The 24,611-nt window shown below is 54.6% G+C and overlaps 15 protein-coding genes across 15 annotated transcripts; 8 read left to right on the top strand and 7 right to left on the bottom strand.

Moving 5' to 3' along the window:
- Positions 1-264: 264 nt before the first annotated feature.
- FA10DRAFT_254991 (CoA-dependent acyltransferase) lies at positions 265-1,935 on the top strand (the record flags this gene model as incomplete). Its single annotated transcript, XM_025519747.1, has 2 exons — positions 265-557; positions 636-1,935. 2 exons carry the CDS (start codon positions 265-267, stop codon positions 1,933-1,935), a joined length of 1,593 nt encoding a protein of 530 aa, XP_025375870.1.
- On the bottom strand, positions 1,913-3,726 carry FA10DRAFT_268836 (UDP-glucose hexose-1-phosphate uridylyltransferase). The gene is made up of 5 exons (XM_025522498.1): positions 3,545-3,726; positions 3,328-3,473; positions 3,169-3,232; positions 2,334-3,096; positions 1,913-2,250 (listed from the first exon to the last, which is right to left on the bottom strand). The coding sequence occupies exons 1-5, from the start codon at positions 3,636-3,638 to the stop codon at positions 2,145-2,147; spliced, it is 1,173 nt and encodes a 390-aa protein (XP_025375869.1). The 5' UTR covers positions 3,639-3,726; the 3' UTR covers positions 1,913-2,144.
- A 40-nt stretch (positions 3,727-3,766) lies between these two features.
- Positions 3,767-6,016, top strand: FA10DRAFT_268835 (actin-like ATPase domain-containing protein). Its single transcript, XM_025522497.1, has 3 exons — positions 3,767-5,035; positions 5,094-5,236; positions 5,369-6,016. Exons 1-3 carry the CDS (start codon positions 3,979-3,981, stop codon positions 5,945-5,947), a joined length of 1,779 nt encoding a protein of 592 aa, XP_025375868.1. The 5' UTR covers positions 3,767-3,978; the 3' UTR covers positions 5,948-6,016.
- On the bottom strand, positions 5,904-8,333 carry FA10DRAFT_268834 (hypothetical protein). Its single transcript, XM_025522496.1, has 2 exons — positions 7,874-8,333; positions 5,904-7,763 (listed from the first exon to the last, which is right to left on the bottom strand). Exons 1-2 carry the CDS (start codon positions 7,890-7,892, stop codon positions 6,001-6,003), a joined length of 1,782 nt encoding a protein of 593 aa, XP_025375867.1. The 5' UTR covers positions 7,893-8,333; the 3' UTR covers positions 5,904-6,000.
- FA10DRAFT_268832 (hypothetical protein) lies at positions 8,208-8,787 on the top strand. The gene is made up of 2 exons (XM_025522495.1): positions 8,208-8,229; positions 8,319-8,787. Exons 1-2 carry the CDS (start codon positions 8,212-8,214, stop codon positions 8,649-8,651), a joined length of 351 nt encoding a protein of 116 aa, XP_025375866.1. The 5' UTR covers positions 8,208-8,211; the 3' UTR covers positions 8,652-8,787.
- A 215-nt stretch (positions 8,788-9,002) lies between these two features.
- On the top strand, positions 9,003-10,118 carry FA10DRAFT_233525 (NAD(P)-binding protein; the record flags this gene model as incomplete). Its single annotated transcript, XM_025518954.1, has 3 exons — positions 9,003-9,280; positions 9,335-9,544; positions 9,647-10,118. The coding sequence occupies 3 exons, from the start codon at positions 9,003-9,005 to the stop codon at positions 10,116-10,118; spliced, it is 960 nt and encodes a 319-aa protein (XP_025375865.1).
- A 210-nt stretch (positions 10,119-10,328) lies between these two features.
- FA10DRAFT_272934 (hypothetical protein) lies at positions 10,329-12,285 on the bottom strand (the record flags this gene model as incomplete). Its single annotated transcript, XM_025523147.1, has 4 exons — positions 10,329-10,700; positions 10,731-11,215; positions 11,469-11,756; positions 11,871-12,285. The coding sequence occupies 4 exons, from the start codon at positions 12,283-12,285 to the stop codon at positions 10,329-10,331; spliced, it is 1,560 nt and encodes a 519-aa protein (XP_025375864.1).
- Positions 12,286-12,893: 608 nt separating this feature from the next.
- FA10DRAFT_244316 (putative ADE17-5-aminoimidazole-4-carboxamide ribotide transformylase) lies at positions 12,894-15,054 on the top strand. The gene is made up of 3 exons (XM_025519342.1): positions 12,894-13,459; positions 13,530-13,707; positions 13,769-15,054. The coding sequence occupies exons 1-3, from the start codon at positions 12,923-12,925 to the stop codon at positions 14,869-14,871; spliced, it is 1,818 nt and encodes a 605-aa protein (XP_025375863.1). The 5' UTR covers positions 12,894-12,922; the 3' UTR covers positions 14,872-15,054.
- Positions 15,055-15,081: 27 nt separating this feature from the next.
- Positions 15,082-15,448, top strand: FA10DRAFT_288193 (splicing factor 3B subunit 5/RDS3 complex subunit 10; the record flags this gene model as incomplete). Its single annotated transcript, XM_025524187.1, has 3 exons — positions 15,082-15,149; positions 15,221-15,344; positions 15,404-15,448. The coding sequence occupies 3 exons, from the start codon at positions 15,082-15,084 to the stop codon at positions 15,446-15,448; spliced, it is 237 nt and encodes a 78-aa protein (XP_025375862.1).
- Positions 15,449-15,697: 249 nt separating this feature from the next.
- FA10DRAFT_170301 (hypothetical protein) lies at positions 15,698-17,432 on the top strand. Its single transcript, XM_025518213.1, has 5 exons — positions 15,698-16,672; positions 16,734-16,778; positions 16,843-16,847; positions 16,913-16,930; positions 16,985-17,432. Exons 1-5 carry the CDS (start codon positions 16,031-16,033, stop codon positions 17,079-17,081), a joined length of 807 nt encoding a protein of 268 aa, XP_025375861.1. The 5' UTR covers positions 15,698-16,030; the 3' UTR covers positions 17,082-17,432.
- FA10DRAFT_244311 (hypothetical protein) lies at positions 16,949-17,905 on the bottom strand. The gene is made up of 3 exons (XM_025519341.1): positions 17,755-17,905; positions 17,461-17,693; positions 16,949-17,404 (listed from the first exon to the last, which is right to left on the bottom strand). Exons 1-3 carry the CDS (start codon positions 17,869-17,871, stop codon positions 17,143-17,145), a joined length of 612 nt encoding a protein of 203 aa, XP_025375860.1. The 5' UTR covers positions 17,872-17,905; the 3' UTR covers positions 16,949-17,142.
- Positions 17,906-18,773: 868 nt separating this feature from the next.
- Positions 18,774-20,264, bottom strand: FA10DRAFT_244308 (alpha/beta-hydrolase). Its single transcript, XM_025519340.1, has 6 exons — positions 20,021-20,264; positions 19,884-19,956; positions 19,583-19,825; positions 19,445-19,531; positions 19,176-19,381; positions 18,774-19,094 (listed from the first exon to the last, which is right to left on the bottom strand). Exons 1-6 carry the CDS (start codon positions 20,257-20,259, stop codon positions 18,944-18,946), a joined length of 999 nt encoding a protein of 332 aa, XP_025375859.1. The 5' UTR covers positions 20,260-20,264; the 3' UTR covers positions 18,774-18,943.
- Positions 20,265-20,295: 31 nt separating this feature from the next.
- Positions 20,296-21,061, bottom strand: FA10DRAFT_268823 (histone-fold-containing protein). Its single transcript, XM_025522494.1, has 3 exons — positions 20,758-21,061; positions 20,650-20,695; positions 20,296-20,590 (listed from the first exon to the last, which is right to left on the bottom strand). The coding sequence occupies exons 1-3, from the start codon at positions 20,971-20,973 to the stop codon at positions 20,367-20,369; spliced, it is 486 nt and encodes a 161-aa protein (XP_025375858.1). The 5' UTR covers positions 20,974-21,061; the 3' UTR covers positions 20,296-20,366.
- Positions 21,062-21,185: 124 nt separating this feature from the next.
- FA10DRAFT_272925 (putative YMC1-protein of the mitochondrial carrier family) lies at positions 21,186-22,318 on the top strand (the record flags this gene model as incomplete). Its single annotated transcript, XM_025523145.1, has 5 exons — positions 21,186-21,555; positions 21,622-21,896; positions 21,959-21,984; positions 22,035-22,176; positions 22,244-22,318. 5 exons carry the CDS (start codon positions 21,186-21,188, stop codon positions 22,316-22,318), a joined length of 888 nt encoding a protein of 295 aa, XP_025375857.1.
- Positions 22,319-22,589: 271 nt separating this feature from the next.
- FA10DRAFT_268822 (hypothetical protein) lies at positions 22,590-23,978 on the bottom strand. Its single transcript, XM_025522493.1, has 4 exons — positions 23,507-23,978; positions 23,141-23,450; positions 23,019-23,070; positions 22,590-22,953 (listed from the first exon to the last, which is right to left on the bottom strand). Exons 1-4 carry the CDS (start codon positions 23,964-23,966, stop codon positions 22,858-22,860), a joined length of 918 nt encoding a protein of 305 aa, XP_025375856.1. The 5' UTR covers positions 23,967-23,978; the 3' UTR covers positions 22,590-22,857.
- Positions 23,979-24,611: the final 633 nt, after the last annotated feature.

Here is a 24,611-nt window from a genome sequence, read left to right as displayed (position 1 = left end):
GAAGAGGAGGAGGAGGAGGAGCGCTACCGGTAGCGTAGCTGCGAGTGATTTGGCCACGTGAAGGAAAACGGGTCTCGGTCCGTGGAGCGCGAGTCCGCGCGCCCCCCCACCTGAGCGCAATATAGGATGCGGAGAAGGTCCAACACGCCTAATAAGCTCTCAACTACCCATCGCGAGGCTCGTCCGCTCGCTCGCGCCCTCTCTCTTTCTCCTTCTTCTTTGTTCTTACTCTCTCCTCGTTCAGGGGCAAAGATGAAGGCCATTATGCAGTGGAGATTAGCTTGCCCCCGGGCCAGTCCAAAGGCGCACCTGATCGGCCCGGGCAGCGTGTTCGGACGTCCAGCCGTCAGGACGGCCATTGGCACCTCGCAGTTGTTGCTCGCCCGTCTTCCATCATTTCAATGCAGCAGTTCGAGCTTGCCGCTCCCGCCGTCTTATTCAGCACAGATCCAGGGCAGGCGCACTTTTCATACGTCTGTGACCACCCGGCGAAGGACAGTAGACTACCTTCTGGCCGACGTCGGGGAGGGCATCACTGAATGCGAGATCATCAAATGGTGAGCGGATGTTGCCTTTCTTTTGCTGTCCTCTCTCAAGCTGACTCTGGTGTTCCCTTCTTGATGTCTACCCCCAAGGTTTGTCGAGCCGGGATCGACGGTGGAAGAATTTGACGTATTGGTCGAGGTGCAGTCGGACAAAGCCTCTGTTGAAATCACCTCTCGCTACGCCGGCAAGGTTACGGAGCACTGCTACAAGGTGGGCGAAGTGGCCAAGGTGGGAAGCGCCCTCTGCAGAATCGAGATGGAGGGCGAGGTGGCGCAAGAGCAAGAACAAGCCACGGATGATGCGCCTGCCGGGCAGAAGCAGCAGGAGCAACAGCAGGAGCCAGAAGGTCTGGGGAGCAGACGCGTGAGCGAGAGCGACGAGGCTGCGAGGCCTGACCAAAAGATTTCGGCGATGAACCATTCCAAGCTGGCCACCCCAGCCGTGCGGAGAATCACTCGGGAACACAACGTCGACATTGGTCAGATCCAAGGCACGGGAAAGGACGGTCGCGTCACAAAGGACGACGTGCATTCATACGTGCAGCAGCGCTCGTCTTCGCCAGAGACTGAGGGTGCGCGTCAAAGTGCGGCGGGACCGACAGTTGCAAGAGAGACTGCAGCAGAGAACGACGTGGTAGTGCCGCTGTCCTCGATGAGAAGAGCAATGTTCAAAGCCATGACGTCGACGTGGACAATTCCTCACTTTGGCTATTCGGACGAAGTTGATGTGACACAGTTGGATGCGATTCGGAGGCAAGCTCAGGCTTCGTCTCAAGCCTTGGGCAGCTCTGGAATCGCCGACGACGACGAGGGACCAACGACGAGGCTGACGCTGCTGCCATTGCTCATCAAGGCCATGTCGCTTGCCATGCGCGACTTTCCCCTCTTTAGGTCTCAACTCGATGTAAGCGGCGAGAAGCTACACCAGCGATCTTCGTGTGACATCTCGATTGCCCTTTCGACCGAAAAGGGTCTCTTGACGCCGACGATTGCCGAGGCCGATGCGCTCTCGACGCTCGACATCGCCAAGCATATCGCCAGCCTACAGAGTGCCGCCGCGTCGTCGGGTGGCAGTCTCTCGCGGAGCCAGCTTGGCCCAGCCAGGGGTGGGACCCTGACCATGTCCAATATTGGGTCAGTAGGCGGCACAGGTGCTTCGCCGCTCATTCCACCGACGGGTCAGCTGGCCATTGGTGCCCTAGGCAGAGCTAGGTATCTGCCTCGCTACTCAGACGGAGGTCGTGGCAACGATATCGTAAAGAGACTCATACTCCCAGTCGCTTTCACGGCCGATCATCGTGTCGTCGAGGGCGTTGAGCTGGCCAGGCTTGTGGACAAGTGGAAGAGACTCGTAGAGGAGCCAGGCCTGTGGATGGTCAACATGAGGTAGAGTCTCGAGCTGTGACAGCCTCTTTATGCTTTGGCATCTTGCTTTGTACATGTACAACGGAGCTCCTTCGCATCGCTCAATAAATTACACACACTGAGAAAAGGCAAACTCTTAGAAGAGAGGGTGCGTGCTTTTGTATGTGTGTATGAATGTGTTGAGTGTGTCTACGAGAGGTGAGACGGTGATTTAGCGTGAAAAGCGAGGTAGCTTCACGACGATTCCACAGCAAGGTAATGGGTCGTGGGGCAGCTGCGAATCCTGGCTGCAGCCTGCTCGGCTGTCAGGTCTCGCTGAGGCTCACCCATCATTTCGAAGCTAGGCGAAATCATCATCGTGGTTGGGCCCCCGCCCTGTTAGCGGCAGTTCACTTGCACGGACACGACGATACCTGGACTCACCCGACGAGGAACTTTCGCACCGTGGCGCTCCGCAACAGCGGTGGGTAGTAGTGAATGTGAAATTGCGCGTAGTCTCCTAGCTCATCCTGACCTCCCTGCGAGGTGGCGACGGGCCTCTGGTGAATGCCCATGCTGTAGGGAAAGCTGCACTCAAAGATGTTGTCCAATCGGCACGCCACTGCGCCCAGCATCTCTGCTAGCGATAGCTTTTCCTCTTGGCTCATCTCGGCCAAGCTTGCAATTTGACGCTTGTGGGGAAGGACGAGGACCTCAAACGGCCAAACGGCCCAGTAGGGCACGACGGCGACAAAGTCGTCATTGACCTCGAACACCCTCGGCCGATCGGCTAGCGAGAGCTCCAGCTGGGCATAGGTGAGCAGAAGCGAAGGCCTGCCTCTGTCGTCCTTGGCACAGCCCATGTTGAGCTCGTCATTGGCATATGCCTTCATGCTCTCGAGCTCCTTTTGCGGCTCCTCGGGAATGTAGTCGAGACTCCAGATCTGGCCGTGCGGGTGCGGATTCGAGCAACCCATGGCGCTGCCCTTGTTTTCAAAGATCTGCACGTAGCGCACAAAGGGGTTGTCGGCGGGGATGGACTGGTAGAGGCGCGTCCATGCCTGGATGATGGGGAGGATGTGTTCCTTTGCCGTGTAGGGCGCCGTCGTGAGCTGGGCAATGGTTAGGTTGTGCGACGGGTGGAAGCACAGCACGTAGCACCTGCCACGAGCTGGAAAGGAGCGCAGCAGTGGGTGTGCGTTTCCATCTTTGCGAGCGCTCCAATGGTTCAGCTCCACGTTCGAGCGCCCTGGGAAGAGTTGTTGAAGTCAGTACCCACCTTGACCTTCCGCAATGTCCTGGACCTTGTCCGGCCGCAGCGCTGCAAAGTCATTCTCAAAAGCCTGCACATTCTCTCCGCTTCAAATGAGCAACCAGGCATGTTCAAGAGCTCTAGAATGGCAAAGTGAGACGGGGCAAATTGTCTCCTTGTACTCACGAAAGTGCTCTCATAGTCTTCATTCTTGAGCTGTCCCCCTGCCCGGGCATTTCCTGGACAGAGGTAGCACTTTTCGTCGTACGCAGGCAGTCTCTCCTTTGACGGCGTCTCCTGAGCACCTTGCCACGGTCGCTTTGTCCGATGGGCTGGAGCCGCGGAGCAAGCAAGGTCAAAAGTCAGAGACTCAACGCTGACAAGAAGGATGTAAGATACGTACGCGAGCAGAGGACAAAGGACCTTGTCAGCGGGTTCCATCGCCGATGTGGGTGTTCGGTTGGGTCGAATGGCGCTCCTTGGCTTTCCTCTACCATCTTGATGATGTTCAAGGAGTCTCGTCCAGGGTGGGGCCGATGGGAGCCAGTCGAGCCGAGAAAGAATTGAATTGGGCGGGCCTAAAAGCGTAGCGCAAAATTTGGCGACCCCTCCCCCCTGCCATAGACGACTCCATCCAGCGCCCACCGAATTCCGAGCTGCTGCCAGAAGAAATCGGCGTGGGGGTTAGGTCCGTGGGTCCCCCCTTTTCGATAAAATCCGGCAATCTCTCCTTTCCTCAGACGGCCCACTTCCTGACTGTAGAGGACCAGCGGACCATGATTTGTTAAAGAGGGCAACAATCAGACAGGAGAGACAGATGAGACAGGAAGAGACACCATGACTGGCGGTAACGACGAATCGCTCTTTCTTGGCCTCGATGCCTCAACACAGGCGCTCAAGGCTTCGCTCGTTGATTCGCTTCTCGTCGTAGTCGATGAGGTCGAGGTTCGCTTTGATTCGGACCTGCCTCACTACCACACCAGGGGTGGCACCTTACCTTCGGAAGCAGCAGATGGTCAAGTGCACTCGCCAGTGGCCATGCTCGTTGAGGCATTCGACGTCCTCTTTGACCGCATCAAGCAAGCCAGCTGGCCAGTCCACCGAATCGTTTCGATAAGCGCTGCTGGCCAGCAGCATGCCTCCGTCTATTGGTCTCGCAGCGCCATCCAGGCTTTGGCGTCGGCAAACGATCCCAGCAAGAAGCTCTCGGAGCAGATTACTGCCACTGCATTCTCGAGGCAAACGGTTCCCAGCTGGCAAGACAGCAGCACCCTCGCTGAATGCGAAGCCTTGGAAGCGCAGTTTCCAGGCGGCGCACAGGGATTGATCCATGCCACCGGGTCCAAGGCCCATGCCAGATTCACGGGACCTCAGATCATGCGCTTCCGCAGGCTCAATCCACGGGCATACGAGGAGACGAGTCGGATCAGCCTCGTGAGCTCCTTCGTCACGACGCTCCTCTGCCTCGATGGAGAGGTCAAGCCCGTGGATGAATCGGATGCTTGTGGCATGAACATGTGGGACATTCCATCGCAGCAGTGGAGCCAGGATGCCCTCAGCATCATCTCGGCCGGTCAGCCTGCCGAACTCGAATCCAAGTTGGGATTCGTCGAGCTGGATGCGGCAAGGCCCGTTGGAAAGATCAGTCGCTGGCTCCAGCTCCGCTACGGCTTCGATCAGAGTTGCATCGTCTGCTCAGCCACGGGCGACAACCCAGCCACGTTCCTCAGCTTCACCCTGAATCAAGCAGAGGCGCTCGTCTCCCTGGGCACCTCCGACACTCTCTTGGTGTCTACAAACCAGTATTGCCCCCATGGGGAATACCATGCATTTACCCATCCTGCTCAGTCGCCTGGGAGAGAGAGGAGATACTTCAACATGCTCGTCTACAAGAGTACGTGTCTGCAGCACGATAGAGGTCGAAGAGGGGTAGCTTACTTGTGCCGCTTCAGATGGCTCCTTGGCCCGCGAATATGTTCGAGACAGGCACTACCAGTCGTCTTGGGACGAATTCAATCAGTCCATCATCGCCCAATGTTCCCGGAAAGGCGACGTTACAAGGACAGGCTTCTGGTGGCTGAAGCCCGAAATCATCGTGCGTACAATACATTGTCTTTCGCTTGCAGCACTCCCATCTCACCTACATCCTCACGCAATTACTTTTCATTCCTCTCTACCTCTCTCTCCTTTTTTTTCCTTTCTGCCCGCTCCACCTCGCCCTTTGCAGCCCGCAAATGCGAGAGGAACATACAAGTTCGAGTCGACGACATCTTCCCCGATCTCGCAAAGTCTCGTCGACGAATTCACGAATGAATCGGCAAATGCTCTGGCGATGCTGGAATCGCAATTCTCTAGCTTCCGCGTCCGTTCCTCCTCCATTCTCTCTTCGTCCGATACCTCTGGACAAGAGGAGTCGGAGGGCGGTGCGAGGCTGAAGCGAGTGTATGCATCCGGCGGCGCATCCAAGAATCTGACGCTGCTGAGCGTCTTGGCCAACGTTATGGGATGCGAGATTGTCAAGCCTTCCACATCTGGCAGTGGCAGAGAGGCAAACGCTTGCAGTGTAGGTGCAGCGTACAAGGCGGCCTGGGCTCATGCTCGGAACCGGGACGGTGGTGACGTTGCCTTTGACGACTTTGTCAATGCTTTACGGAGCAAGAGGTCAGACGGCGAACACCACTTCGTTGTCGTCGCCACTCCAGACCGGGTGACAACCAAGAGACTCGGGTACGATGAAGAGAGATTCAAGCAGTGGAGAAGCTTCGAGGCAGAGGCTTTGGCCTTGTCGGCTTCCTCTGGTTGCTAATTGCTGAATTAGAGGGAATGAGGCTGTTTTACACTACATTGGGCGTCTACAATCTATTGTATCAAAGGTGTCGTCCTTCCATCTTGGGCCGTCCCTGCGTTTGCAGCCGCCTGCTCCAAGAGGCTGACATGCCTCTCCAGGTGCTCGTTCTTGCCCTGTAGCCACACCAGGAGGTCTACGGCTTGAAATAAGACGGCGCTTTTGCTTCCTGCGCCACCACCAGCCGAGCCTCCTCTCCCTCTTCCCTTTCCCCTTCCCCTCGTCGACGCTGACCCTCTTGCGGCGGCGGCAGCACTAGAGCCCACCTGCGTCGAGATAGCCGACGCTTGGGCCTGCGCAGCAGCTGCTGCTGCCGTCGCCCTCTTCGCCTTTGCCTTCCTTCTCTTGCTGGCTGCGCTGGCTTCCTCGTCCTCCAATGTGCTTTCGTAATCGCTGCGATCATCCAAGCCTTCATCTTCGATGCCGGTCCCCGCACCACTGCTCAGGCCCAAGCCCCGAGCACCAAATTCTCGACCGGCTTCGAGAAGATCGACGAGCTCCTTGAATGCTTCTCGAATGTGGTTTCTCCGACGTTGTTCTGAAAGGATGTGGTTCTGTCGCTTCTCGCCTTCGCTCAACAGATCCTTCTTTGCCGCTGCCGCGGCCGCTGCTGCTGCTGCTGCCGTCGCAGCAGATGAAGAGTGCTGGGGTGAGGCTTGGCTGATGGGGTTGGACGAAGGACGCCGATGGTGTTGCGAAATCGTGTCGGGTGAAGAGAGTGTCGATGAGACGCCGTGTTCTGTCTTCATCTTCTTGCCATTTCCGATGGTCGCCAGGGAGACATCGAAACCCTGATTATTATTGGCCGAACCAGGATATATGCCATAAATACCATTGTCGAAGTGATGCTGATGATGGTAATGTTGAGGATGCTGCTGGAGCTGTTGCTGCTGGTGCTGCTGTTGCTGACGGAGGTGCGGAAAGACATCCATGGCGGAAGCAGCATTGTTTCCCCTCTTTCGCCGACTGGCCGACAAGACATCGTCTGCACCCTCGTCGTCGTCGCTCAAGCCCTCGAGAGCCTGTCCAAATGCGGCACCTGCCGTGGGTGTCGCACCGCTCCCTGTGCTCTTTGTCGGGCTGGCAGCGCTGTTCGATGGCGGCCCATTTCGTCTTCGGTGCCTCGCCATGGCTGTCTCAGCCGACGTTAGCGACGCTGCCCCCTTTTCCAGAGCGTTGGCAAAAGAGGGCATGTCTGCTGGCAACGTTGGGTTGAAGTCGAAGCCATCGAAGCTGGACAAAAACGACGTGAGAAAATTTGACTCGTTAGCATTGAACAATGAACCGAGGTCTTGGTGTTGAGGGTAGTGATTGGGCTGAGAGTGGTGCTGGTGTGGCTGTGAATGTGTTTGAAATTGCTTTTCTGGTGGTTCGCGATGCTGTATCTGAGGCTGTGCCATTATGTCGTCGAATGAGAAGAGAGAGCCACCCGCCGGGGGCGAAAAGGGAGGAGGCGGTGGCCCAGACATCGGTTGCCCAGACGACTCGGAGGGAACGGCAGTGAGCTGACTTCCCGAAAGACCGAGCCCGAGAGCATCGCCACGATCCATCGTCGAGCTTTGCCTGGGTGTCGTCTGGCTCGAGTTCGACCAGGACATGCTGCTGGACGGAAGGCTAGGCGAAAACATCATTGATGACGACGAGGATGAGGAGCCAATGGGCGCATGCGACCCTGACGACAGTCCACCGCCGAACAAGTCGCCGAAACCGGGCGAAGCGATGAGGTTGAGATCGGACGAAGTGATATTCTCGGGAAGGTCCAGTGTGAAGTCAAAGTCTATGTACGGGACAGGCGATAGATCAGCTTCCAGTCTCTGGGTCCGCCTGCCGCCCCATCCCCTCCTTGTCCCTTCCCAGATCCCCTTGCCGGGGTCCTGATGTACTCACCTTCGTATGGACCGGGCATGGCAGGCAGCTCAAAGGCTGCCGCCGCGGAGGACGACGAGGGCGTCGAGGACGATGCCATGGCTCGCGTGGCTGATAGCAGTGCGGATCGGCCTAGAAAGCGTTCGCGGTCCTCACGGTTCTCAAGCCCCCCACAGGCCACCCTTTAAGAAGAGCGAATGCAGGAAAGAGGAGGGCGATGCCTCTGGAGCGCGAGCGGATGAGCCGACGTCTTGGATCTCGCGAAAGAGGTCGAGCGAAAGCGGGGCGCCCTTCTCGGAGGGTGTCACGTGATCTCGTCCGCCTTGCAACGCGGACGGAGGAGCAGGCGTTGTCTCCCGATGACCCTTTCCTGGTTCCTGGTGGACGGAGGATTGCGAGTGAGTGCTCGATGGCGGCTGCAACAGAATGGCAGGAGGAAGTGGTTGTGCAGAGCAGGCCGTGTCACCTTTCTGCTTTATGTGTGCCCTTGGAGCGGGGCAACGAGAGCGCTAAGATTTCCTTCGATCTCCGCTTTAATGCCACGTGTCTCGACTTCCAGGTAATGAACGTCATCCCAATCGCGAGTGGCTTGCCAATCAATCCTTCAGAGGCACTGCGCGGCTCATTTGCGTCGCGGACAGCTGGGACAGTATGCAATAATGAGCATACAAGTGGACTGTCTTCGTGGTACCTGACTCTCCTTTCAGGCTCCGATCATCGATGCTTCAATCTCATATCTCTGGCAGACGTTGGACGCATCTCTAGGAGCTGGCGTAGCTTTTTGCATCGCGAGGCCTGAATTCAATCTTGGAAGTCCCCTCGTGCAAATAGGCTACCTCCAAGCGGCTTCTGCAGCTAGTAATTGAGGGGTAATTTTCGAGAAGTGGGCGGGGGAGCTGAGCTGCCTACTTCGACTACTAATAATGATAGAAGCTGGACCGGCCACGAAAATCGACTGATTTCTCCATGTTCGGGTTTCGGTGTTTTTATCTCTTTTTTTTAGTTTTGGGTGGCCTGACGGGACGCTAACAACATCAGCTCATTGAGCGAGACGACCGCCGGGAGTTGACGACAGGAGGATAAAGTCATCGCTTCGGGTTTCCTTCTCCCCACCATCTTGCGCACCCTCGACCAGAGCTAACAACATACCATGCCGTCGAATCCCCTCAAGAGATATCAGCACGGCGAAGGGAGCTATGCTCTCGTGACGGGCGCGACGCTGGGGATGGGAGAGGAATGGGCCCATCAGCTTGCCGCCTTGGGTTTTAATCTCATTATCCATGGCCGTAGCCAGGCCAAGCTCGATGCTGTTCGGGCGGCAATCTTAGCCAAGCACGCCACAGTCGACGTTAAGACAGCCATTGCCGATGCTGGTGCGCTCCCACCCAACTTGGGCGAGCTTGAAGCACTTCTGCCTGCGCTGTCTCAGTCTTCTTCTTCTTCTTCTTCCTCTTCCTCCCCCTCTCCGGGCAAAGAAGCCAGGATCACGGTTCTCATCAACAATATTGGTGTCACTTCCAAGGCATTTCCCCTATTCGAGGAGGCGCCCACCGAGGATCTGCTTCAGCAGATTGCTATCAACGACGTCTTCCCCACCATCCTCACCCAACGAGTGCTACCGACGCTTAAGCGTAATCAACCGAGCCTCATCGTCAATGTCACCAGCATGGGTGCCTGGGCTCCTTCGCCTTAGTGAGTGTTGACTGCTTGAACCTGGTCTCTTCTTGTTCTCAAATCTTTCCCTTGCTGTTCAATGACCACGCTTGCTCACACAACGCACTCACTCCTCAACAGCCTCTCGGCCTACTCTGGCTCAAAGGCATACAATCTCATCTTCTCCCGGTCGTTGTACAATGAGATGCGCTGCGAGGGCAACCAGGTCGACGTGACCACGCTGGTGCCGGGACAGGTGGTGAGCGGCATGAACGAAGGCCCGCCGACGGCCAACATGCCCACCTCGCACGATTTTATCCGGACGACGATCTCCAAGCTCAGTGGTGGCCTCTTTGGTGTAAGGCCTCCACCTATCATGGTCCCTTGGATGGCCCATTCGATGGGCTACCTGGCCATGCAGCTCATGCCACGGGCCATGGCCGACTGGGCCGTCCGCTCTACGGTCGTCGATCTTCGCAAAAAGAAGCTTGCCGCTGAGCAGAGGGAAAAACCGAGCGAAGATCAAGTTGTCCCCACAATGACGGCCAACAGTAGTGCAGGTGCGACCGCCAATGGGGTACACGAAGACGGGAAAGCGACTATGACCAATTAGATGAGATACCAGCGTCGACTCCGTACACCGCATCTTCGACGGCGCCTAGACTGCGATACCCCTTCCCCATCCCTTGGGCTCTGCGACCCTCGTCTTTGCTCGCTTCTCCACGATCTCGATTTCGCCATTGCATTCTCCAGTTGTCATCTTCGCGGCCTAATTAATGATCATGATTGCAAGAGTGGCGCGGCCAGTGAAAATTACAAACGTTCACATGTCTCCTCCAGCTCCATCGTCTGAATCAGAGTGAACGGAACCATCCGGTCCCTCCTCTTTGATGCTGCAGTCAATATCACCGTCGTCATCACCATCGTCATCAGCTTCGGTGAAAGAAATAAAATCCTGCTGGCCGATGAAATCTTTTGCCGTCTTGCGCTTTTGCCTCGTCGAGCTGAAGTCAATTTGTTCATCCTGCCTCTTTCTCTTCGTCGATGCCTCGCTATCTTTACCTCGTGTTGAATTTTCCTCTCCAGCCGCATCCTCCTTCTCTTTTTCTTCCTCCTCCCCCTCCTCCTCTTCTTTCGCCTCAGCATCTTCAGTATCACCTTCCTCCTCTTCCTCCTCCTCCTCCTCCTCCTGATCCTCCCCATGCCCATCGTCGTCGGCACGAACAAATGCGCTATCGTCCCTGACGAATAGATCGGCATCCTGCAGTCCTTCCTCCTCGTCTTGTCGTCCCTTTTTGCCGTTTCCTAAGCTCTCAGCGCGAATCACATGCAGCAGCCTGCAGCCCTTTGTTTGGCACTGGCCGGATCTGACAAAGGCTGGGCAGTCCCACGTATGTCGCTTCTTGCACTCTCTCCCACCATCACACCAGCCCACCTTGGTGAACTCTGGGCAGATATTGTCGGCGCGCACGTTGATCGATTGGCGCGAGGTCGGACTCGGGTGCGTGTAGGGACAGGTTTCGCCGTTTCGACATGTTGCGATTCTGAGATAATGGACGCAATGGGGAACCCGTTCGGGACGGATGTCGTGGGAAAGCAGGCATGACCCTGGTGCCTGCGTGCAGCCCGAAGATCTCAGAACGCCAGGGCAAATGGCGATTTTGGCGGCGTCGTGGGTGTAGGGGCATGATAACCCTCGTTTGCATTGCCCTGTAAACGAGCACAAAGAAGAAAAAGTGTGCATATGAAGGATTGATCAAGAGCCGACGATAGGCTCACCTGTCTTGTTGAAGAAGGCACAAAGTCCCCTCTTGGTCGCTTTGGAGCTCCAACGAGCTCCCATCGTCGGATTGGAAGTCCTACTACCATTTCTAATCAACAGCAGAGGAATTTTGAGCAGTTCTTCATCATTGCTTCGTTCTCTAGACTCACCTTGCACGCTGGACGCTCGCAAGCTGCCTACCTATTGAGTCCAACCTCTTCAGCTTTTGGGCTGTCTGCTTCTCTTCCTTTCGTTTTGCAAGCAGTTCGACGCTGATGAGATTTCCTCTCTTCGTCCTCACGAAAGCCTGACCGTTTACCGACGTTTTCAGAGGTGTACTTGGTTGTCGGTCGTCGGCCTTTGCAACGTCGGAATTGGAGGGCGCCATGTGCGATGGCACAGGTGAAGGCGAGCGGGGACGCGCAGCTTTCTTCACCAGCTTTGTTCCAGTCTCATCGAATTCGAAAGTGACGCCATCGATAATGACCTCTCCCATGTTGTCGCCTCTCCTTATCGCCGGCTTTGGCTTTGGCTTTGGCTTCTGACTAGGCTTGAGGTCGCCTTTCTTGCCTCTGTCGCTGCCATTCATTTCGCCGCCTGCACCTTCTTTAAATGGCGAAGCCTGTGCTTTCCCGGCTTTTCGAGTGGCCTCCAGTGCTGCCAGACGAGCAGGCTCGGTCTTTTCGAAGGTAGAAGAGCTGACCAGACTCATATTGTGCGTCGTCTTTCGCTTCACCCAGCCGCCAGAATGGCCGTCGGCGGATGTCTCCGAGGGCGCAAGCGTGGAACTGGGAGAGAACCGAGACAAGGAAGAAAAGCCAGGTTCAGTAGACAGGACCAGCGTTCGATTTCGGCTTGGCGTGGGCGCTCCCCTCCCTCTTCCTCCTCTTCCCCTTCCCCTTTCACGGCCGCGCACTCCCTCTGCTCCATAGTTCGATGGCCCGGATCGTCGTTGATCAATAGCTCCAGAGAGGGCGGCAATCTGAGCTCGCAGTGCGGCTGCTTCCTCATCAGCCATGTCACCGTCGCCGTCGTCGTCGTTGCCGCTGCTAAGCTCAGGCGACAGCTACCGCTCGTTGTTTCGACTCTCGAACCCCCCAAGTGGAGAGAGGCTGGACTTTGAAGGCTGCTCAGTCACCTGACCTTGAAGTTCACGTGCACATGCAGCAAGGAGCTCTTTTTTCTCCTCGAGATCCGCACGATGTCTCCTCTTCTTTTCCTTCAATTTAACAGAGTAAAAAGGACGGTCTCACCTCATGAGCAGCCCCTCTCTCTAGCAGAGAGACATGGACCTGGAAAGGTTGATGGGAGCTGACTCAACGGACTGTATCCAAGAAGAAAATCTGCAGGAGGGCTCTTTGGCTGACGAGTTTTTTCTTTTGGTTCTCCGAGGCTCCATGCTAGGGCTCGGGTTCGGTAGCTCATGTCGGTCACCTGGCTCTCCGACATCCATCATGTTTGTACATGCTCTTCCTGGTCACAATGCAATCGTTTATGTCGCCTACTTGGACCTGTCTCACATGTCGATGATACCGATTGATGGGCAGGTTTTTCACGTGGCCTCGGCTTGCTTTCTTTTATTTTTACCTTTGTATTCTCCCGAGCAGGCGAGACAGTCCTTCTTCTCACGAACCATCTAAAATAGGTCTTTCATCATGGCGGCATCAGCAAAGCCCACGGCGATCCTCTCAGTTTACGACAAGACTGGTTTGTTGGACCTGGCAAGGGGACTCGCCTCCAAGGGCGTCCGGCTCCTTGGTTCGGGCGGAACAGCAAAAATGGTGCGCGAAGCCGGCATGGAGATCGGCGATGTAAGCGACATGACCAAGGCCCCAGAGATGCTCGGAGGACGGGTCAAGACACTGCACCCGGCCGTCCACGGAGGTATTCTGGCACAACTTACGAAGGAGTCCGATGTCAAGGACCTCGACGCTCACAAGATTGAGCCCATTTCCATCGTTGTATGCAACCTCTACCCCTTTGAAGATACGGTTGCCAAGTCGCCCGCCCCGAGCGTTGCTCAAGCAGTCGAGGAGGTCGACATTGGCGGTGTGACGCTTCTGAGGGCAGCCGCAAAGAACCATGAGCGGGTCTGGGTCCTTTCAGATCCCAATGACTATGGCACTTTCTTGTCAAATTTTGAAAAGGGCGGGCAGGAAGCTCAGAACAACCGCAACCTTCTTGCGCTCAAGGTGAGTACCTTGACCGCTGCGCACCCTTGTCACCGACATTCATCCCTGCTCATGCGACCACGCTTTCCAGGCCTTCACCCACACGGCTCATTACGATAATGCGATTAGCAACTACTTCAGGAAGCAATACGCATCGACGGCCAGCCCGGCGTCCAGGCTTGTCCAGCAGATGCCGCTGCGGTACGGGGCCAATCCGCACCAGAAGCCAGCGCAGGCATACGTAACCGAGGGCGAGATGCCAGTAAAGGGTGTGTGCAGCGCCAGACAAGTCTATGCAGGGCCTGTGCTCATTTCATTTCTCTTATGCAGCCCTCGCGGGGTCGCCGGGCTACATCAACCTGCTCGACAGCCTCAATGCCTATGCCCTCGTCAAGGAGATGGCTGAAGCAACGGGCCTACCTGCCGCTGCTTCTTTCAAGCACGTGTCCCCTGCCGGCGCCGCTGTTGGCGTGCCCCTGACGACTACAGAAGCTCGCGCCTTCTTCGTTGATGATCTCGGCGAACTCACCCCCTTGGCCACGGCTTATGCTCGTGCTCGAGGCGCGGACCGCATGTCGTCGTTTGGCGACATCATTGCTCTGTCGCACAAGTGCGACTACCAAACAGCCCGCATTATCGGACGTGAAGTCTCTGATGGCATCATCGCGCCCGACTATGAGCCCGAGGCACTCGAGGTGCTCCAGAAGAAAAAGGGCGGCAAGTACTGTGTGCTCAAGATGGACGCCAGCTTCGTCCCCGCCGCCGTTGAGTCTCGCCAGGTTTACGGCATCACACTCGAGCAGCGTCGGAATGACGTCAAGATTGATAAATCCCTCTTCGCCGACGTTGTGAGCGAGAAGAAAACCATCACGGAGCAAAACCTCCTCGACATGGTTGTGGCCACCCTCGCGCTCAAGTATACCCAATCCAACTCCGTGTCCTATGCGCTGAACGGCCAAATTGTGGGTCTCGGAGCCGGGCAGCAGTCTCGAATCCATTGCACGCGGCTGGCTGGCTCGAAAGTCGACAACTGGTGGCTGCGCCAGCACCCACGCACTTTGTCGCTGCCCTTCAAGAAGGGCGTGAAGAGGCCCGAGAAGAGCAATGCCATCGATCTCTTCGTCGAGGGCACCCTCGAAGGCCCGGCAATGCGCGACTCGGTCGAGCGCAAGGAGTGGGAGGCCAACTTTGAGCAGGTTCCTCCGGCGCTCTCGGCGGAAGAGAGAGCTGCTCATCGGGCCACCCTCAGGGACGTCGTCTGTGCTTCTGACGCATTCTTCCCCTTTGGCGACAATGTCGAGGAAGCCGCCAGACACGGAGCAGGCTTCTTGGCGGCACCGGGTGGCTCTGCCCGCGATCAGGACTGTCTGGACGTTGCCAACCGACACGGCATGGTCTATGTCCGCACCCAGCTGCGCCTCTTCCATCACTAGGCAAATCTCGCTCGTTCTGTAGCCTGGCTTAGAATTGATCTTGGAAGAATTCTTAGCGTAAATGTTTGAAATTGCACGCCCAACGCGTGGCCTGTCGCTGTTCCTTGAAGCGACTTTACTACTACTACTGTACAGTACTGTACTGTACAGTACAAACTTAGCCTGAGTAAGAAATCAAACGCCAAATTTTTCTAACCAAACTCCATCGTCATGTCGTCGCAGCTCGAACACCTGCACTCCCGGTACCAGGGGACGATCAACCCGGACATCACGAAGCAGTAAGTGTTTCTCCCGGTCCTTGCGGCTCTTGACGGAATCTTGGCCCACTGATGCCCTGCCCCATCTGCAGCGAGTGGATCACGCATCAATTTCGAGACACCAGTGCATCCATCATTGGACATCCACCACTCCATTCGTACCTGGCCTTGGCCGACGGCGAGTGCAAAGCTCGGGTCAAGTTCGAGCTGTGCGAGGTGAGATGTTTCGTCTCTTGGTCCTCTAGTCTAGATTGCTAACTTAATTCTGGTGATAGAAAATGCTGCAACCAACGGGGCCTCCGCCACCTCTCGACGAATGAAGAAGCTCGCCAGAACGTGTATTTGTACCGTACCGTAGTAGTATCTCGATCTTTTTCAAATTTTGCTGTCTTTACTTGAAATGTACGACCTTCCTCAGTCATCGGAGGTACTGCCCTTTGCCTGCGCAAGAGAGACGCTGAGACTCTTAGCTCTCTTCCAAACCTGTTGGGGCACGGTGAAGAGAGCATACATTCATCTAATAGGGCTGATGGCGCAGCGAGTCGTGAGACGCTTGTCGAACGTACAGTACAGTACATTATTCAAGGGCTGTACTGGAAACACAGTCTCGCATCACTGCCCTCACCGCCCTGCGCCCAAGCTCAGCAAGCGCCCAACGTGTGTCGCGTGGCAGGAACGCCGACATGGCATTACGGGGCGCCCTTGCCTGCTGACCTCACTTGCTCGCCAGTTCTCCTACCAAGCTTCTCGCTATCTTCTTCCTTCCTTCAGCTTTGCACTCTTGACTCTTGGTGCCGGACACCAAGAACAGGGGCTTCGATTTCTCGTCACTTCCTTTCGACATCGCATTGCATCTTTTCGCCCGGTCGAAGAATTCTCGTCCGGCTCTGCTTCTGAGCACGATGCCTTGTGGCCGTAAACTCCTCACGACCTTTCTATTCCTTGCAATTCTTCTGGCACGCATTCCACGCGCCGATGCGATTCCATGTCAATTCATTATCGTCGAACGTCGTTCCATCGAAGCAAACGACGATGGTCACCAGCGAACTCTCGAAAGTGAAGGCGACAATGACAGCTCTGGTCTGATGCGACGCGCGAGCAAAGAGATCGATCGACATCTCATAGCTGGTGCATGGTCTGCTACTCTAGCTCTTGGAAGTGCAGCCCTCAGTGTCACTTCTAACGCCATCAAAATGAACGACGCACAAAAATATGGCGACAAAACCAAAAGTGGCGCAAAAGCTGCTGCGAAGGAGAGACCACGCCAGAATGAGAGAGGCTCTACAGCTTCAGGTCGCCAGAAGGAGCACAGTTGCCTTGACGAGAGGCGACCTGACGATTTCGCTCTTCGTCACGGTCACCATCATCATGAAAGCCCGACTTCAGCACTGTGCTCTGCTGACAGTGATTCCGAAAGCGATAGTGATGATGGACCATCCCTACCTCACAGTCACAGGAGGTTCGAGAAGCGAGCCGCAAGACACAGCTCCGCGATCTACGACAGCGATAATTCGAAAGATCAAATCATCTCAGATGTCCTTATAGTGAGCTTGCACAGTGCCACAAGAAGACGGTCTTAAACCTGTATTGACAGAGGTTGGCAAGAGGCGTAATCTTAGGCAAAATAAAAGCCTGAGGGCGATATTGGGGGTAAGAGACTTATCTATGAGACAAAACAGGTACTGCAACTGAACACATTTCTTCTCCGCTCCAGGGCATGTGAGTGCAGGTCTACGGCCAATTGACTAACTCGAAGCTTACACGGGGAAATCTTCTCGGACCAGCGAGGATTATGGAAAGTCGTGAGTGCTCTCAGCACTGATCACAGACATTCGGCATTCACAATTCCATCACAGATTTGCGGCCACAGGGGCTCTTACGGCCGCCATCATGATGACCACGACTACTGTCAAGGGGCACAAGAAGCTCAAAGCACAAGATGCAGAGGCGTAGTTGTACGAGGAGAAGCGACAGTCGGACAGGTCCTTCCCTGGAATAGTCATCAATTTATCGCTCAATATATGCGCTCCGGTATGCAATTGTGCCTGAGCACTCTCAGTGCCATGTCTCGATATGCCTCCAGCGGCTCTGTCTGAAGCCCAACGACCTTGGCCCGATCGTCGTAGAGACGCAGAGATACCTTCTCCCTCCAAGAGTCGGTCGACTGAAATGCTTGTACCTCTTGTCTAGTAAAAGGACCACCTTGCAGCCTCAGTGAAGTCTGCGATGCCGAAGAGAGGCCAGCGAGATAGCCGGGCTCACACGCTGTGAGATATCTACAATAGAGGTGAGACTTGGGCGACTCTAACGCATGACGAAAATGAAAACACACCGTTTGGCTTCGACATGGGCGCCGACCAAGCTACAAAGCCGGTCTGGCCACCCTTCTTTCCTCAGGTATGCTTCCCCGATGGCGTCATGCCCCTGCCTCCCCACGCTCTTGCCTGACTCCGGATCGAGGAGGCGGCCAGCTGTCGACTCTGGGAGAATTTGTCCCACATCATGAAAAAGCGCTGCGACGATGGTCTCTTCATCCGCGCCGTCCTCTTTCGCAAAATGAGCAGCCTAGTACGGGTTGGGCACTGGTCAACTTGATTTCTCTAAGACACGAGAGCATGCGCCTCACCTGCAGAAAATGCTCTAGCTGGGAGATGGACTCGCCGATGTAGTCACTCCCACTGCCTTGGCCTTCAAGCAGGGCGAAAAGAGCGTCGACATGTTTTTCTTGATGAGAAGAAGTCATGGTTGTGGCTCATTCGGTCTTGGATATGAAGGGCTTTAATATAGTTTAGAACCATCTTCGGAGACGTCACCGACGAGCACCGGACTTCCAGCCGATCAGAGCACCTGCGCTACTTGGGACGTTTACCGGTACTTTGGCACCCTAACTTTTTAATTTTTAATTTTTCATTATTTTTTGTTCGGGGAGCTAAGCTCACTTCAGCACAAAAATGCGAGGTAGGTAGGTCCTTTCCACTGCTGAAGCCTTCTTATGTACAGTACTGTACACAATGAAAGCCAATCGACATCTCTGAAGAACGAGTCTGTTCAGTTCCCCAACCCGTCGCAAACAACACATCGAAATCTGGCTTCTGCCACCGGGCCCTTACAATCCTATTATACAGTACAGTACAGTACAGTTTTGTCCACCTTCGAGTGCTAAGACTGGATAGCGAAGAAGTTGAGCGAAGCAAAGACCACGACATTGTTCAAAGACACAGAATCCACGGTGACAAAGGAAAATTTGAAGGACCTGGCGCAGGAAGTGTACAGAGCTCGGTGATACAGTATGTTGCAAAAGGCTCATCAGAATCCATTGCGCAGCCATTTAGGACCACACACCGAAGCTGCTGCCACTCAAGCTCTACGATTCTCACCCTTGACTGTTACTGTACCGTGTGAGAAAGCTACTTCCGGCCATCATTTGTGTTTCGAGAACGTCCTGGCAGAGGATTCCATTCATCATTCATCATTCATCATGACTAGATGGAACTCCGAGCAATACTTTTCTCCCCTTTTTTTCACGTTCTCGAAAAAAAGGCGCAACGCTTCGAGATTTCTGTACTAAATCAGATGTCAAATTTTTCTTGCAATTCAAAAGTGAGAGTTCACGTTTGGTTTTCTGACTCCAGCAAGGGCATTGATCATTGATCTTATATGCAAAAATGTTCTAAGTTCACAAGTGCCTGTCGTCTCCGCTGATTGGGGGGGTGGACGACAGGGTCTACGACAGGGTCTGGTCTGGTTCTCTCCGCAAAGACTAGAGTGAACCGCCGCTTGTCTCTATTACGACAGCGCCTGTGTCATTGGATTTCTCAAGACGGACTGGTCTCTATGAAGTTCACAAGCTCTTTGATAAACGACTTTGGGTCTTCAGCCTGCACCCAATGACCCGTGTCTAGCTCGACGTGGCGAGCATTACGGAAGAAGGCATCGCACAATGGCCGGTTTTTGCGGTTTATGTACCTGAACGAGAAACCCAAGACAGTTTAAATTGGCTTGCTCTGGTTGCCTTGCTCTGGTTGCCCGCGATACAAGACTACTCACTTGCTCTTTGCGCCTTTAACGAACAAAGCCCGCCCTGACCAAGTGCGGACCGGTCTCGTCCCATGTATGGCTTCGGAGTCGTATGGAAAGTCACCGATCTCGTCCAAGTGCCTTTTGATGAGTTTGACCGGAATTCGAAATGTCCAATAATTTGCCCCAGGAGCACGCACAAGGTTGGTGAGGAGGAATTGACGAATGCCGAGTTCCTGGGGCGTAACATATTAAGAACAAACATTTGCGCATCAACAAAAGGTCAATGCGGTGCTTACCTGCTCATATCTCTGAAGAATCTCGTCTGCCTGGTGACGGGACGTGCACTTTGCTTCCTCAATCTCAATCATGCCCTCGATATATTGCTGTGGAAAGCGATGTTAAGAGAGGTGGAAGTTGTGCAGGAGAGCACTTACAGCGAACTCGTTGCTCAGCGGCCCTCGTGCAGGCGACATGTCGACGCTGACGAGATGTGAGAGGGCGTCTTGTGGCAATGTAGGAGAGAGAGCGAAACTCTGCACGGCTTTTCCGCCCATTGAATGACCAATGAGGGTTGCATTGCGGATACTGTGGTCTTTGAAGAACTTCCCTAAATCTGTTGCCATGCCCAAGTAGCTCATGCTGTCGACGTGTGGCGATGTTCCATGGTTGCGAAGGTCCTGTGCATCAACGTTAACCATACTGTCCGTGCTTGCACCCCCGCACAATCTGACTCACCAGGGCATACACCTTGACGCCCGTTTTTTGCGAGATCGCTTTACCCAATGATCTCCAATTCTGCTTTGAACCACTGCAAAGAGTTGCGTCTCCGTCAGCTTGTCGATTTCTTCCGAAGTCGGGCTATCAAGATTCACAAGAGTCCATGGCATAGCACTACTGCGTCCGTATTGGCGCTGTGCGATCCGCCGGATCGAGGCGCCTCGTAGAATTCATAGTCGAGGGCCACTGGCTTATGTCCTTCGCCGACCTCGGCTGTGGCACCTTGAAGACAGCAATGTTGGCTAGTGCGAAAATTCCTGCCGAAAAGTGACGGTATGAACTGGAGCTGTTTCTGAGCTACCACCGATTCAAGGGCTGCTCTTCTTAGCAACATCCTCTTCACCTTGCACAGGTCGCCAAGACCTCGAAAGACATTTTACTTATTTATTCAACATTTTCTGTACAGTACATGATGCGCCTACGGATACACGTGATCTAGCGTCACTCGTCTTCGAGACGCATTGGTTGTTGCTGCTGCTCTGTCGATTCCTTTCTGCCGTGACTGCTTGAGGTTGCGTTGGCACCTGGCCGAGGGACTATATCAACGAGGAAATCGAAGATATTGGAGAGCCCTACGGCCGCCACGACATCGGACCGTTGAATCGTTCGCCTCCTGTTAGCACTCGCATGTAGATACGATCGACAGGTTAGGTCGGCGATGAAGACTGCGATGCGATGCCACGGTCTCAGAAAAGTCAACTGCCGTACTGATCCGGAGACTCACTCTCGCATGCGCGCGCAAACAATATAGGTGCCTCCGCCGAAATCATCTAGCCAAAACCCCGAGTCAGCTACGGAATGAGAAGAGCCATCTGCAGCTGGATGCACTGACTTTGACCTCATCATCAGAGTTCTTCATCACCTTCTTGATCCTCGCCAAGGGAAGTTGGCCTGCCTGGGGTTTGAACACGTCCATTGGATTCGAGTGGGTGCTCGAGGAGGCGTGCTCCTCAACGTTGGACATTTGCCTCTGCCAGAAATCCTGAGAATACGACTCCAGTGTCTGTGTCGCATTCACAAGCGGCGGTGTGGTATCCCTTGTCCTCATCGCGCTTGATGATGCTCCCTGCCTCTCCGTCGTTGTCGTTGTCGTTGTCCTTGTCGTCGCTGCGTTCCTCTTCGTAGCGAATTGTCTTTGCCTTGGGATGTGGAGACAGAATCAGATTAGGCTACCCTGGTACCCATAAGATGATGAATTAGTGCTCACGTGTTGTCCACTAAGTCTCCGAAAAATCCCTCTGACTGAAGATAGATACCGACATGACGAAGATCTCGAGGACGACCAAAGACGTTGCCTCGGGCACGGCCGGGGGCATCGCACAGGTGTTGGTGGGACAACCGTTGGACATACTCAAAGTGAGGCTCCAGACGGCAGCGCCTGGAACATACAAGGGCTTGGGCGATTGTGCCAGTCAAATTGTGAAGAGGGAAGGATTACTTGGCTTTTACAAGGGCACTCTGACTCCGCTGCTGGGTGTCGGCGTTTGTGTGTCGATTCAATTTGGAGTCGTAGAGGCTGTCAAGAGGAGATTCAATGCTGAGAATGCGAAAGTGGCAAGGACAGATCTGAGCAAAGGGCAGCTCTATGCATCAGGTGCATTAGCCGGTCTAGCCAACAGCATCGTTGCAGGTGAGAGCTGGTTGTGCTGTCTTTATCTCGCACAAGGACAAAATCTGACATTTGAACGATTCACAGGCCCTGTCGAACAGATCCGAATCCGGCTTCAGACACAACAGACTCGCCTCTATGCTGGTCCGTTGGACTGTGCCTCTCAAATAGTCCGTCAATCAGGGCCTGCTGGCCTCCTTCGTGGGATGCTCCCCACGATGCTTAGGGAGTCGCAAGGCATGGGCGTCTATTTCCTTTCGTACGAGTTTCTGGTGCAGCGTCACTTGGCAGAAACGGGCAAGCAGAGGGCAGATCTCCCCAGTGTAATGGCCATGCTCTTTGGAGCCTCCGCCGGGGTCGCAGTGAGGATCAGCCTAGCTCTTAAAGTCATCTGATGACGTTGATCTAACGGTATCCCGTACAGCTCTGGCTATCAGCCTATCCCCTAGAGTAGGTTCAGCCTTTCAGATTGCTACTGCAACACGCTTACCCCCTTGCAGTGTAATCAAGTCGCGTATGCAGACAGACGCCATCTCGCCGTCGGAGAGGCGCTACAAGGGATTCCTCGACTGCGCATCAGACATCTACAGGTCCGCTGGACCGAGAGGCTTCGTCAAAGGACTGGCCCCCACACTGGTTAGGGTGAGTCTCTCTTCTGCATCCAGCGACGCAGACGTTTGCTCTAGCAGCTGATCATCGTGGACCCAAGGCACCGTTTGCTAATGCAGCCACCTTCGTCGTTTATGAATGGGCTTCGAGACAACTGGAGCCCCATGTCAAATGAACGTCGTAGAGTACTGCGAGCATCTCGTCGGTCACGTGGTTTCCAGAACGGGAAACTTTGCAACTTGATTTTCTTCGCTCTTCCGCCTCGCCCATTCCCTTTCTTCCTCACCTCGATGTATGCAGGTGAGTCTTGAGGGTACGGGCCATCACATCATGATGAGAACCAAGTGTCGCCCCAAACTGTTATCATCAATGATGATTGACCAATCATTAGCCAAACAAATTTCTGTCCCTGACCTATCTCTGCCCTCTCAATGCTTCTGAAAACAGTGCTGACGCGCTTCCTCCTCTCTAGATCGGCAAAATAGACAGGCAGCATAGACAATCGATGGCAGTTTAACTACACATATCTCTGCACCGAAGCTCGTGGGCTGTTGGCTGTGGCTATACAGAAAAAGCTATGAAGGTAATGCGAATCGTAGACATGTGGCGATCAAAGATGAAGCAGCAAGAGAGAAACGGAGGGGGGTGGAATATGATGGCTGGACAGGTGAGCTAATGGGCCTTAATGGCATGAATGCTAGGAATTGCCCGAGTCTATACTGCATTGGAGCTGGTTTTGTCTTCCTTGTCTTTCTTGGCCCAGCCGATGAAGAGGGGTACGTCTGGAGCCACTTTTGAGGGCATGGCCATCTATCATTGGGAAATTGGTGCATGAGCAAAGTTTGGTTCGGCCTCTAACGTGGTCGATCGCTCACCTCTTGGAACATCAACGGTATCCGGCCGGAGGAGTCCGACTGTACAGCCATCCTGCACAGTGATCGTAAAGAAAGTCAGCAAGGACAAGATATGAGCTACAGAGACCACACAGAAGGCTCACCACCACTCTGCTCCGTCATCGTCGGTCTGGCGCACCATTTCGACAGAGGCATAGTAGGCCCTCACGTATTCCTTTGGCACCTCTGGGCAGTTGTCGAGCTTGACTGGAAGCTGAATGTTGACAAAGCTCGCCAGCCCATTGTTATCTGTAGCTTTGGCCGCTTCGTCCGATGCCTGACCTCCTTTTCCTTCGAGTGACGCCAGAATTTCGTCGATGTGAGCATCTGACATGGGCTTGGAAACGGGCTGAAACTCGACTGTGAGAAACATCTGCGAAAAGTCTCGATTGCCGGTCAAGACCGGAAGATTGTCTTAATCCGAGAAAGGTCAGCCTCTGTCTCTAGACGACGAAGGATAGAATACCTACACCCAGTGTGAAAAAGCTCGATGCGGCTCTCCTTGATCAGATTTCCATCGAGTGCAGAAGGCGGTTGCACCTTGCCGAGGCTGTCAGTGAGGACTATGTCGTGAATGTATTGTTGCTCCTTGACAGCATGGTCGACTGCCAGTCCCTCTCTGAAGTCGTGAAATTTGAGGCCATGGGAATGATCAGGCGAATGAAGGCTGCTGCGAGCATGCCAGCCGCATTTGGCCAGCCTGCCGCTACAGGAGGACGCTCCCTTTGTGGCATCGACCCTGGAGTCGTGTTCGAGGTTGAAGGTCTTCGACTTGGGCCACGTCCTCCCCGACCGAACAAGAAGGAGAGCTTGGCGCACAAGCGCTTTGAAGGCTGACAAAGTCAATTGCCCTTCGCCGTCCGTCAAGCTGGCCAGCGAGTGAGGCGCAGCAGAAAGCGGCGTTGTGACATCCACTGGCGGAGCTGACATTGTCGATGATGGTCGAGTCGTGAGGTCGAGGAAATGCTTTCCCCCCTTCTCAATAATAGAGGGTTGCACATTTCTGGCTGATGGCCTGATTTTCAAACATTCCCTCCACTTGATGACCGCCGGGCACGCCGATCCAATTATAGCCAGCCGTGCTCCGAGAGATTCCTCTAGCTGTAGAGAGTAGCTAGCAGCAGTACGTAGTAAGTGATACGACTAGCTTGTCTTCCAGCATGCGCAAGGTTGCTCAATATTTGAGAACTTGCCGTCGCGCCTCCTGAAGTTTGTCTTCTCCCTCTCTTTCCGCCCATAAGAGTGGCTTGCTAAAGAGAATTGGTGATGGGTTCTTCACAGATCATTCGCTCCTTCTACGGAGTGATACGAAGGTCGTCAAGGCGGTATCTATACTACTCGAAGAACACTACTGGTACGTCAATGATATGAAGTGGCGTAGGAAGCGACCATTGGACACTTGCTGACCCACCTCCCTACGACCTCAGCCGAGGGAAGGCAGATGCGCACCGTAGTGTTTTGAGCTAATCAGACGGCCCAAGCATTCCCTTGCACAGGAACAAGGTATACTCAGGTTCATCGGCGACTTGCAAGAGTGCACTCCAGCATTATATAGAATCCTAACATACCTCGGAC

This window comes from Acaromyces ingoldii (genome assembly GCF_003144295.1).
Source record: "Acaromyces ingoldii strain MCA 4198 unplaced genomic scaffold FA10scaffold_5, whole genome shotgun sequence".
NCBI classification, from domain to species: domain Eukaryota; kingdom Fungi; phylum Basidiomycota; class Exobasidiomycetes; order Exobasidiales; family Cryptobasidiaceae; genus Acaromyces; species Acaromyces ingoldii.
This window is presented reverse-complemented; position numbering and strand designations above follow the sequence as displayed.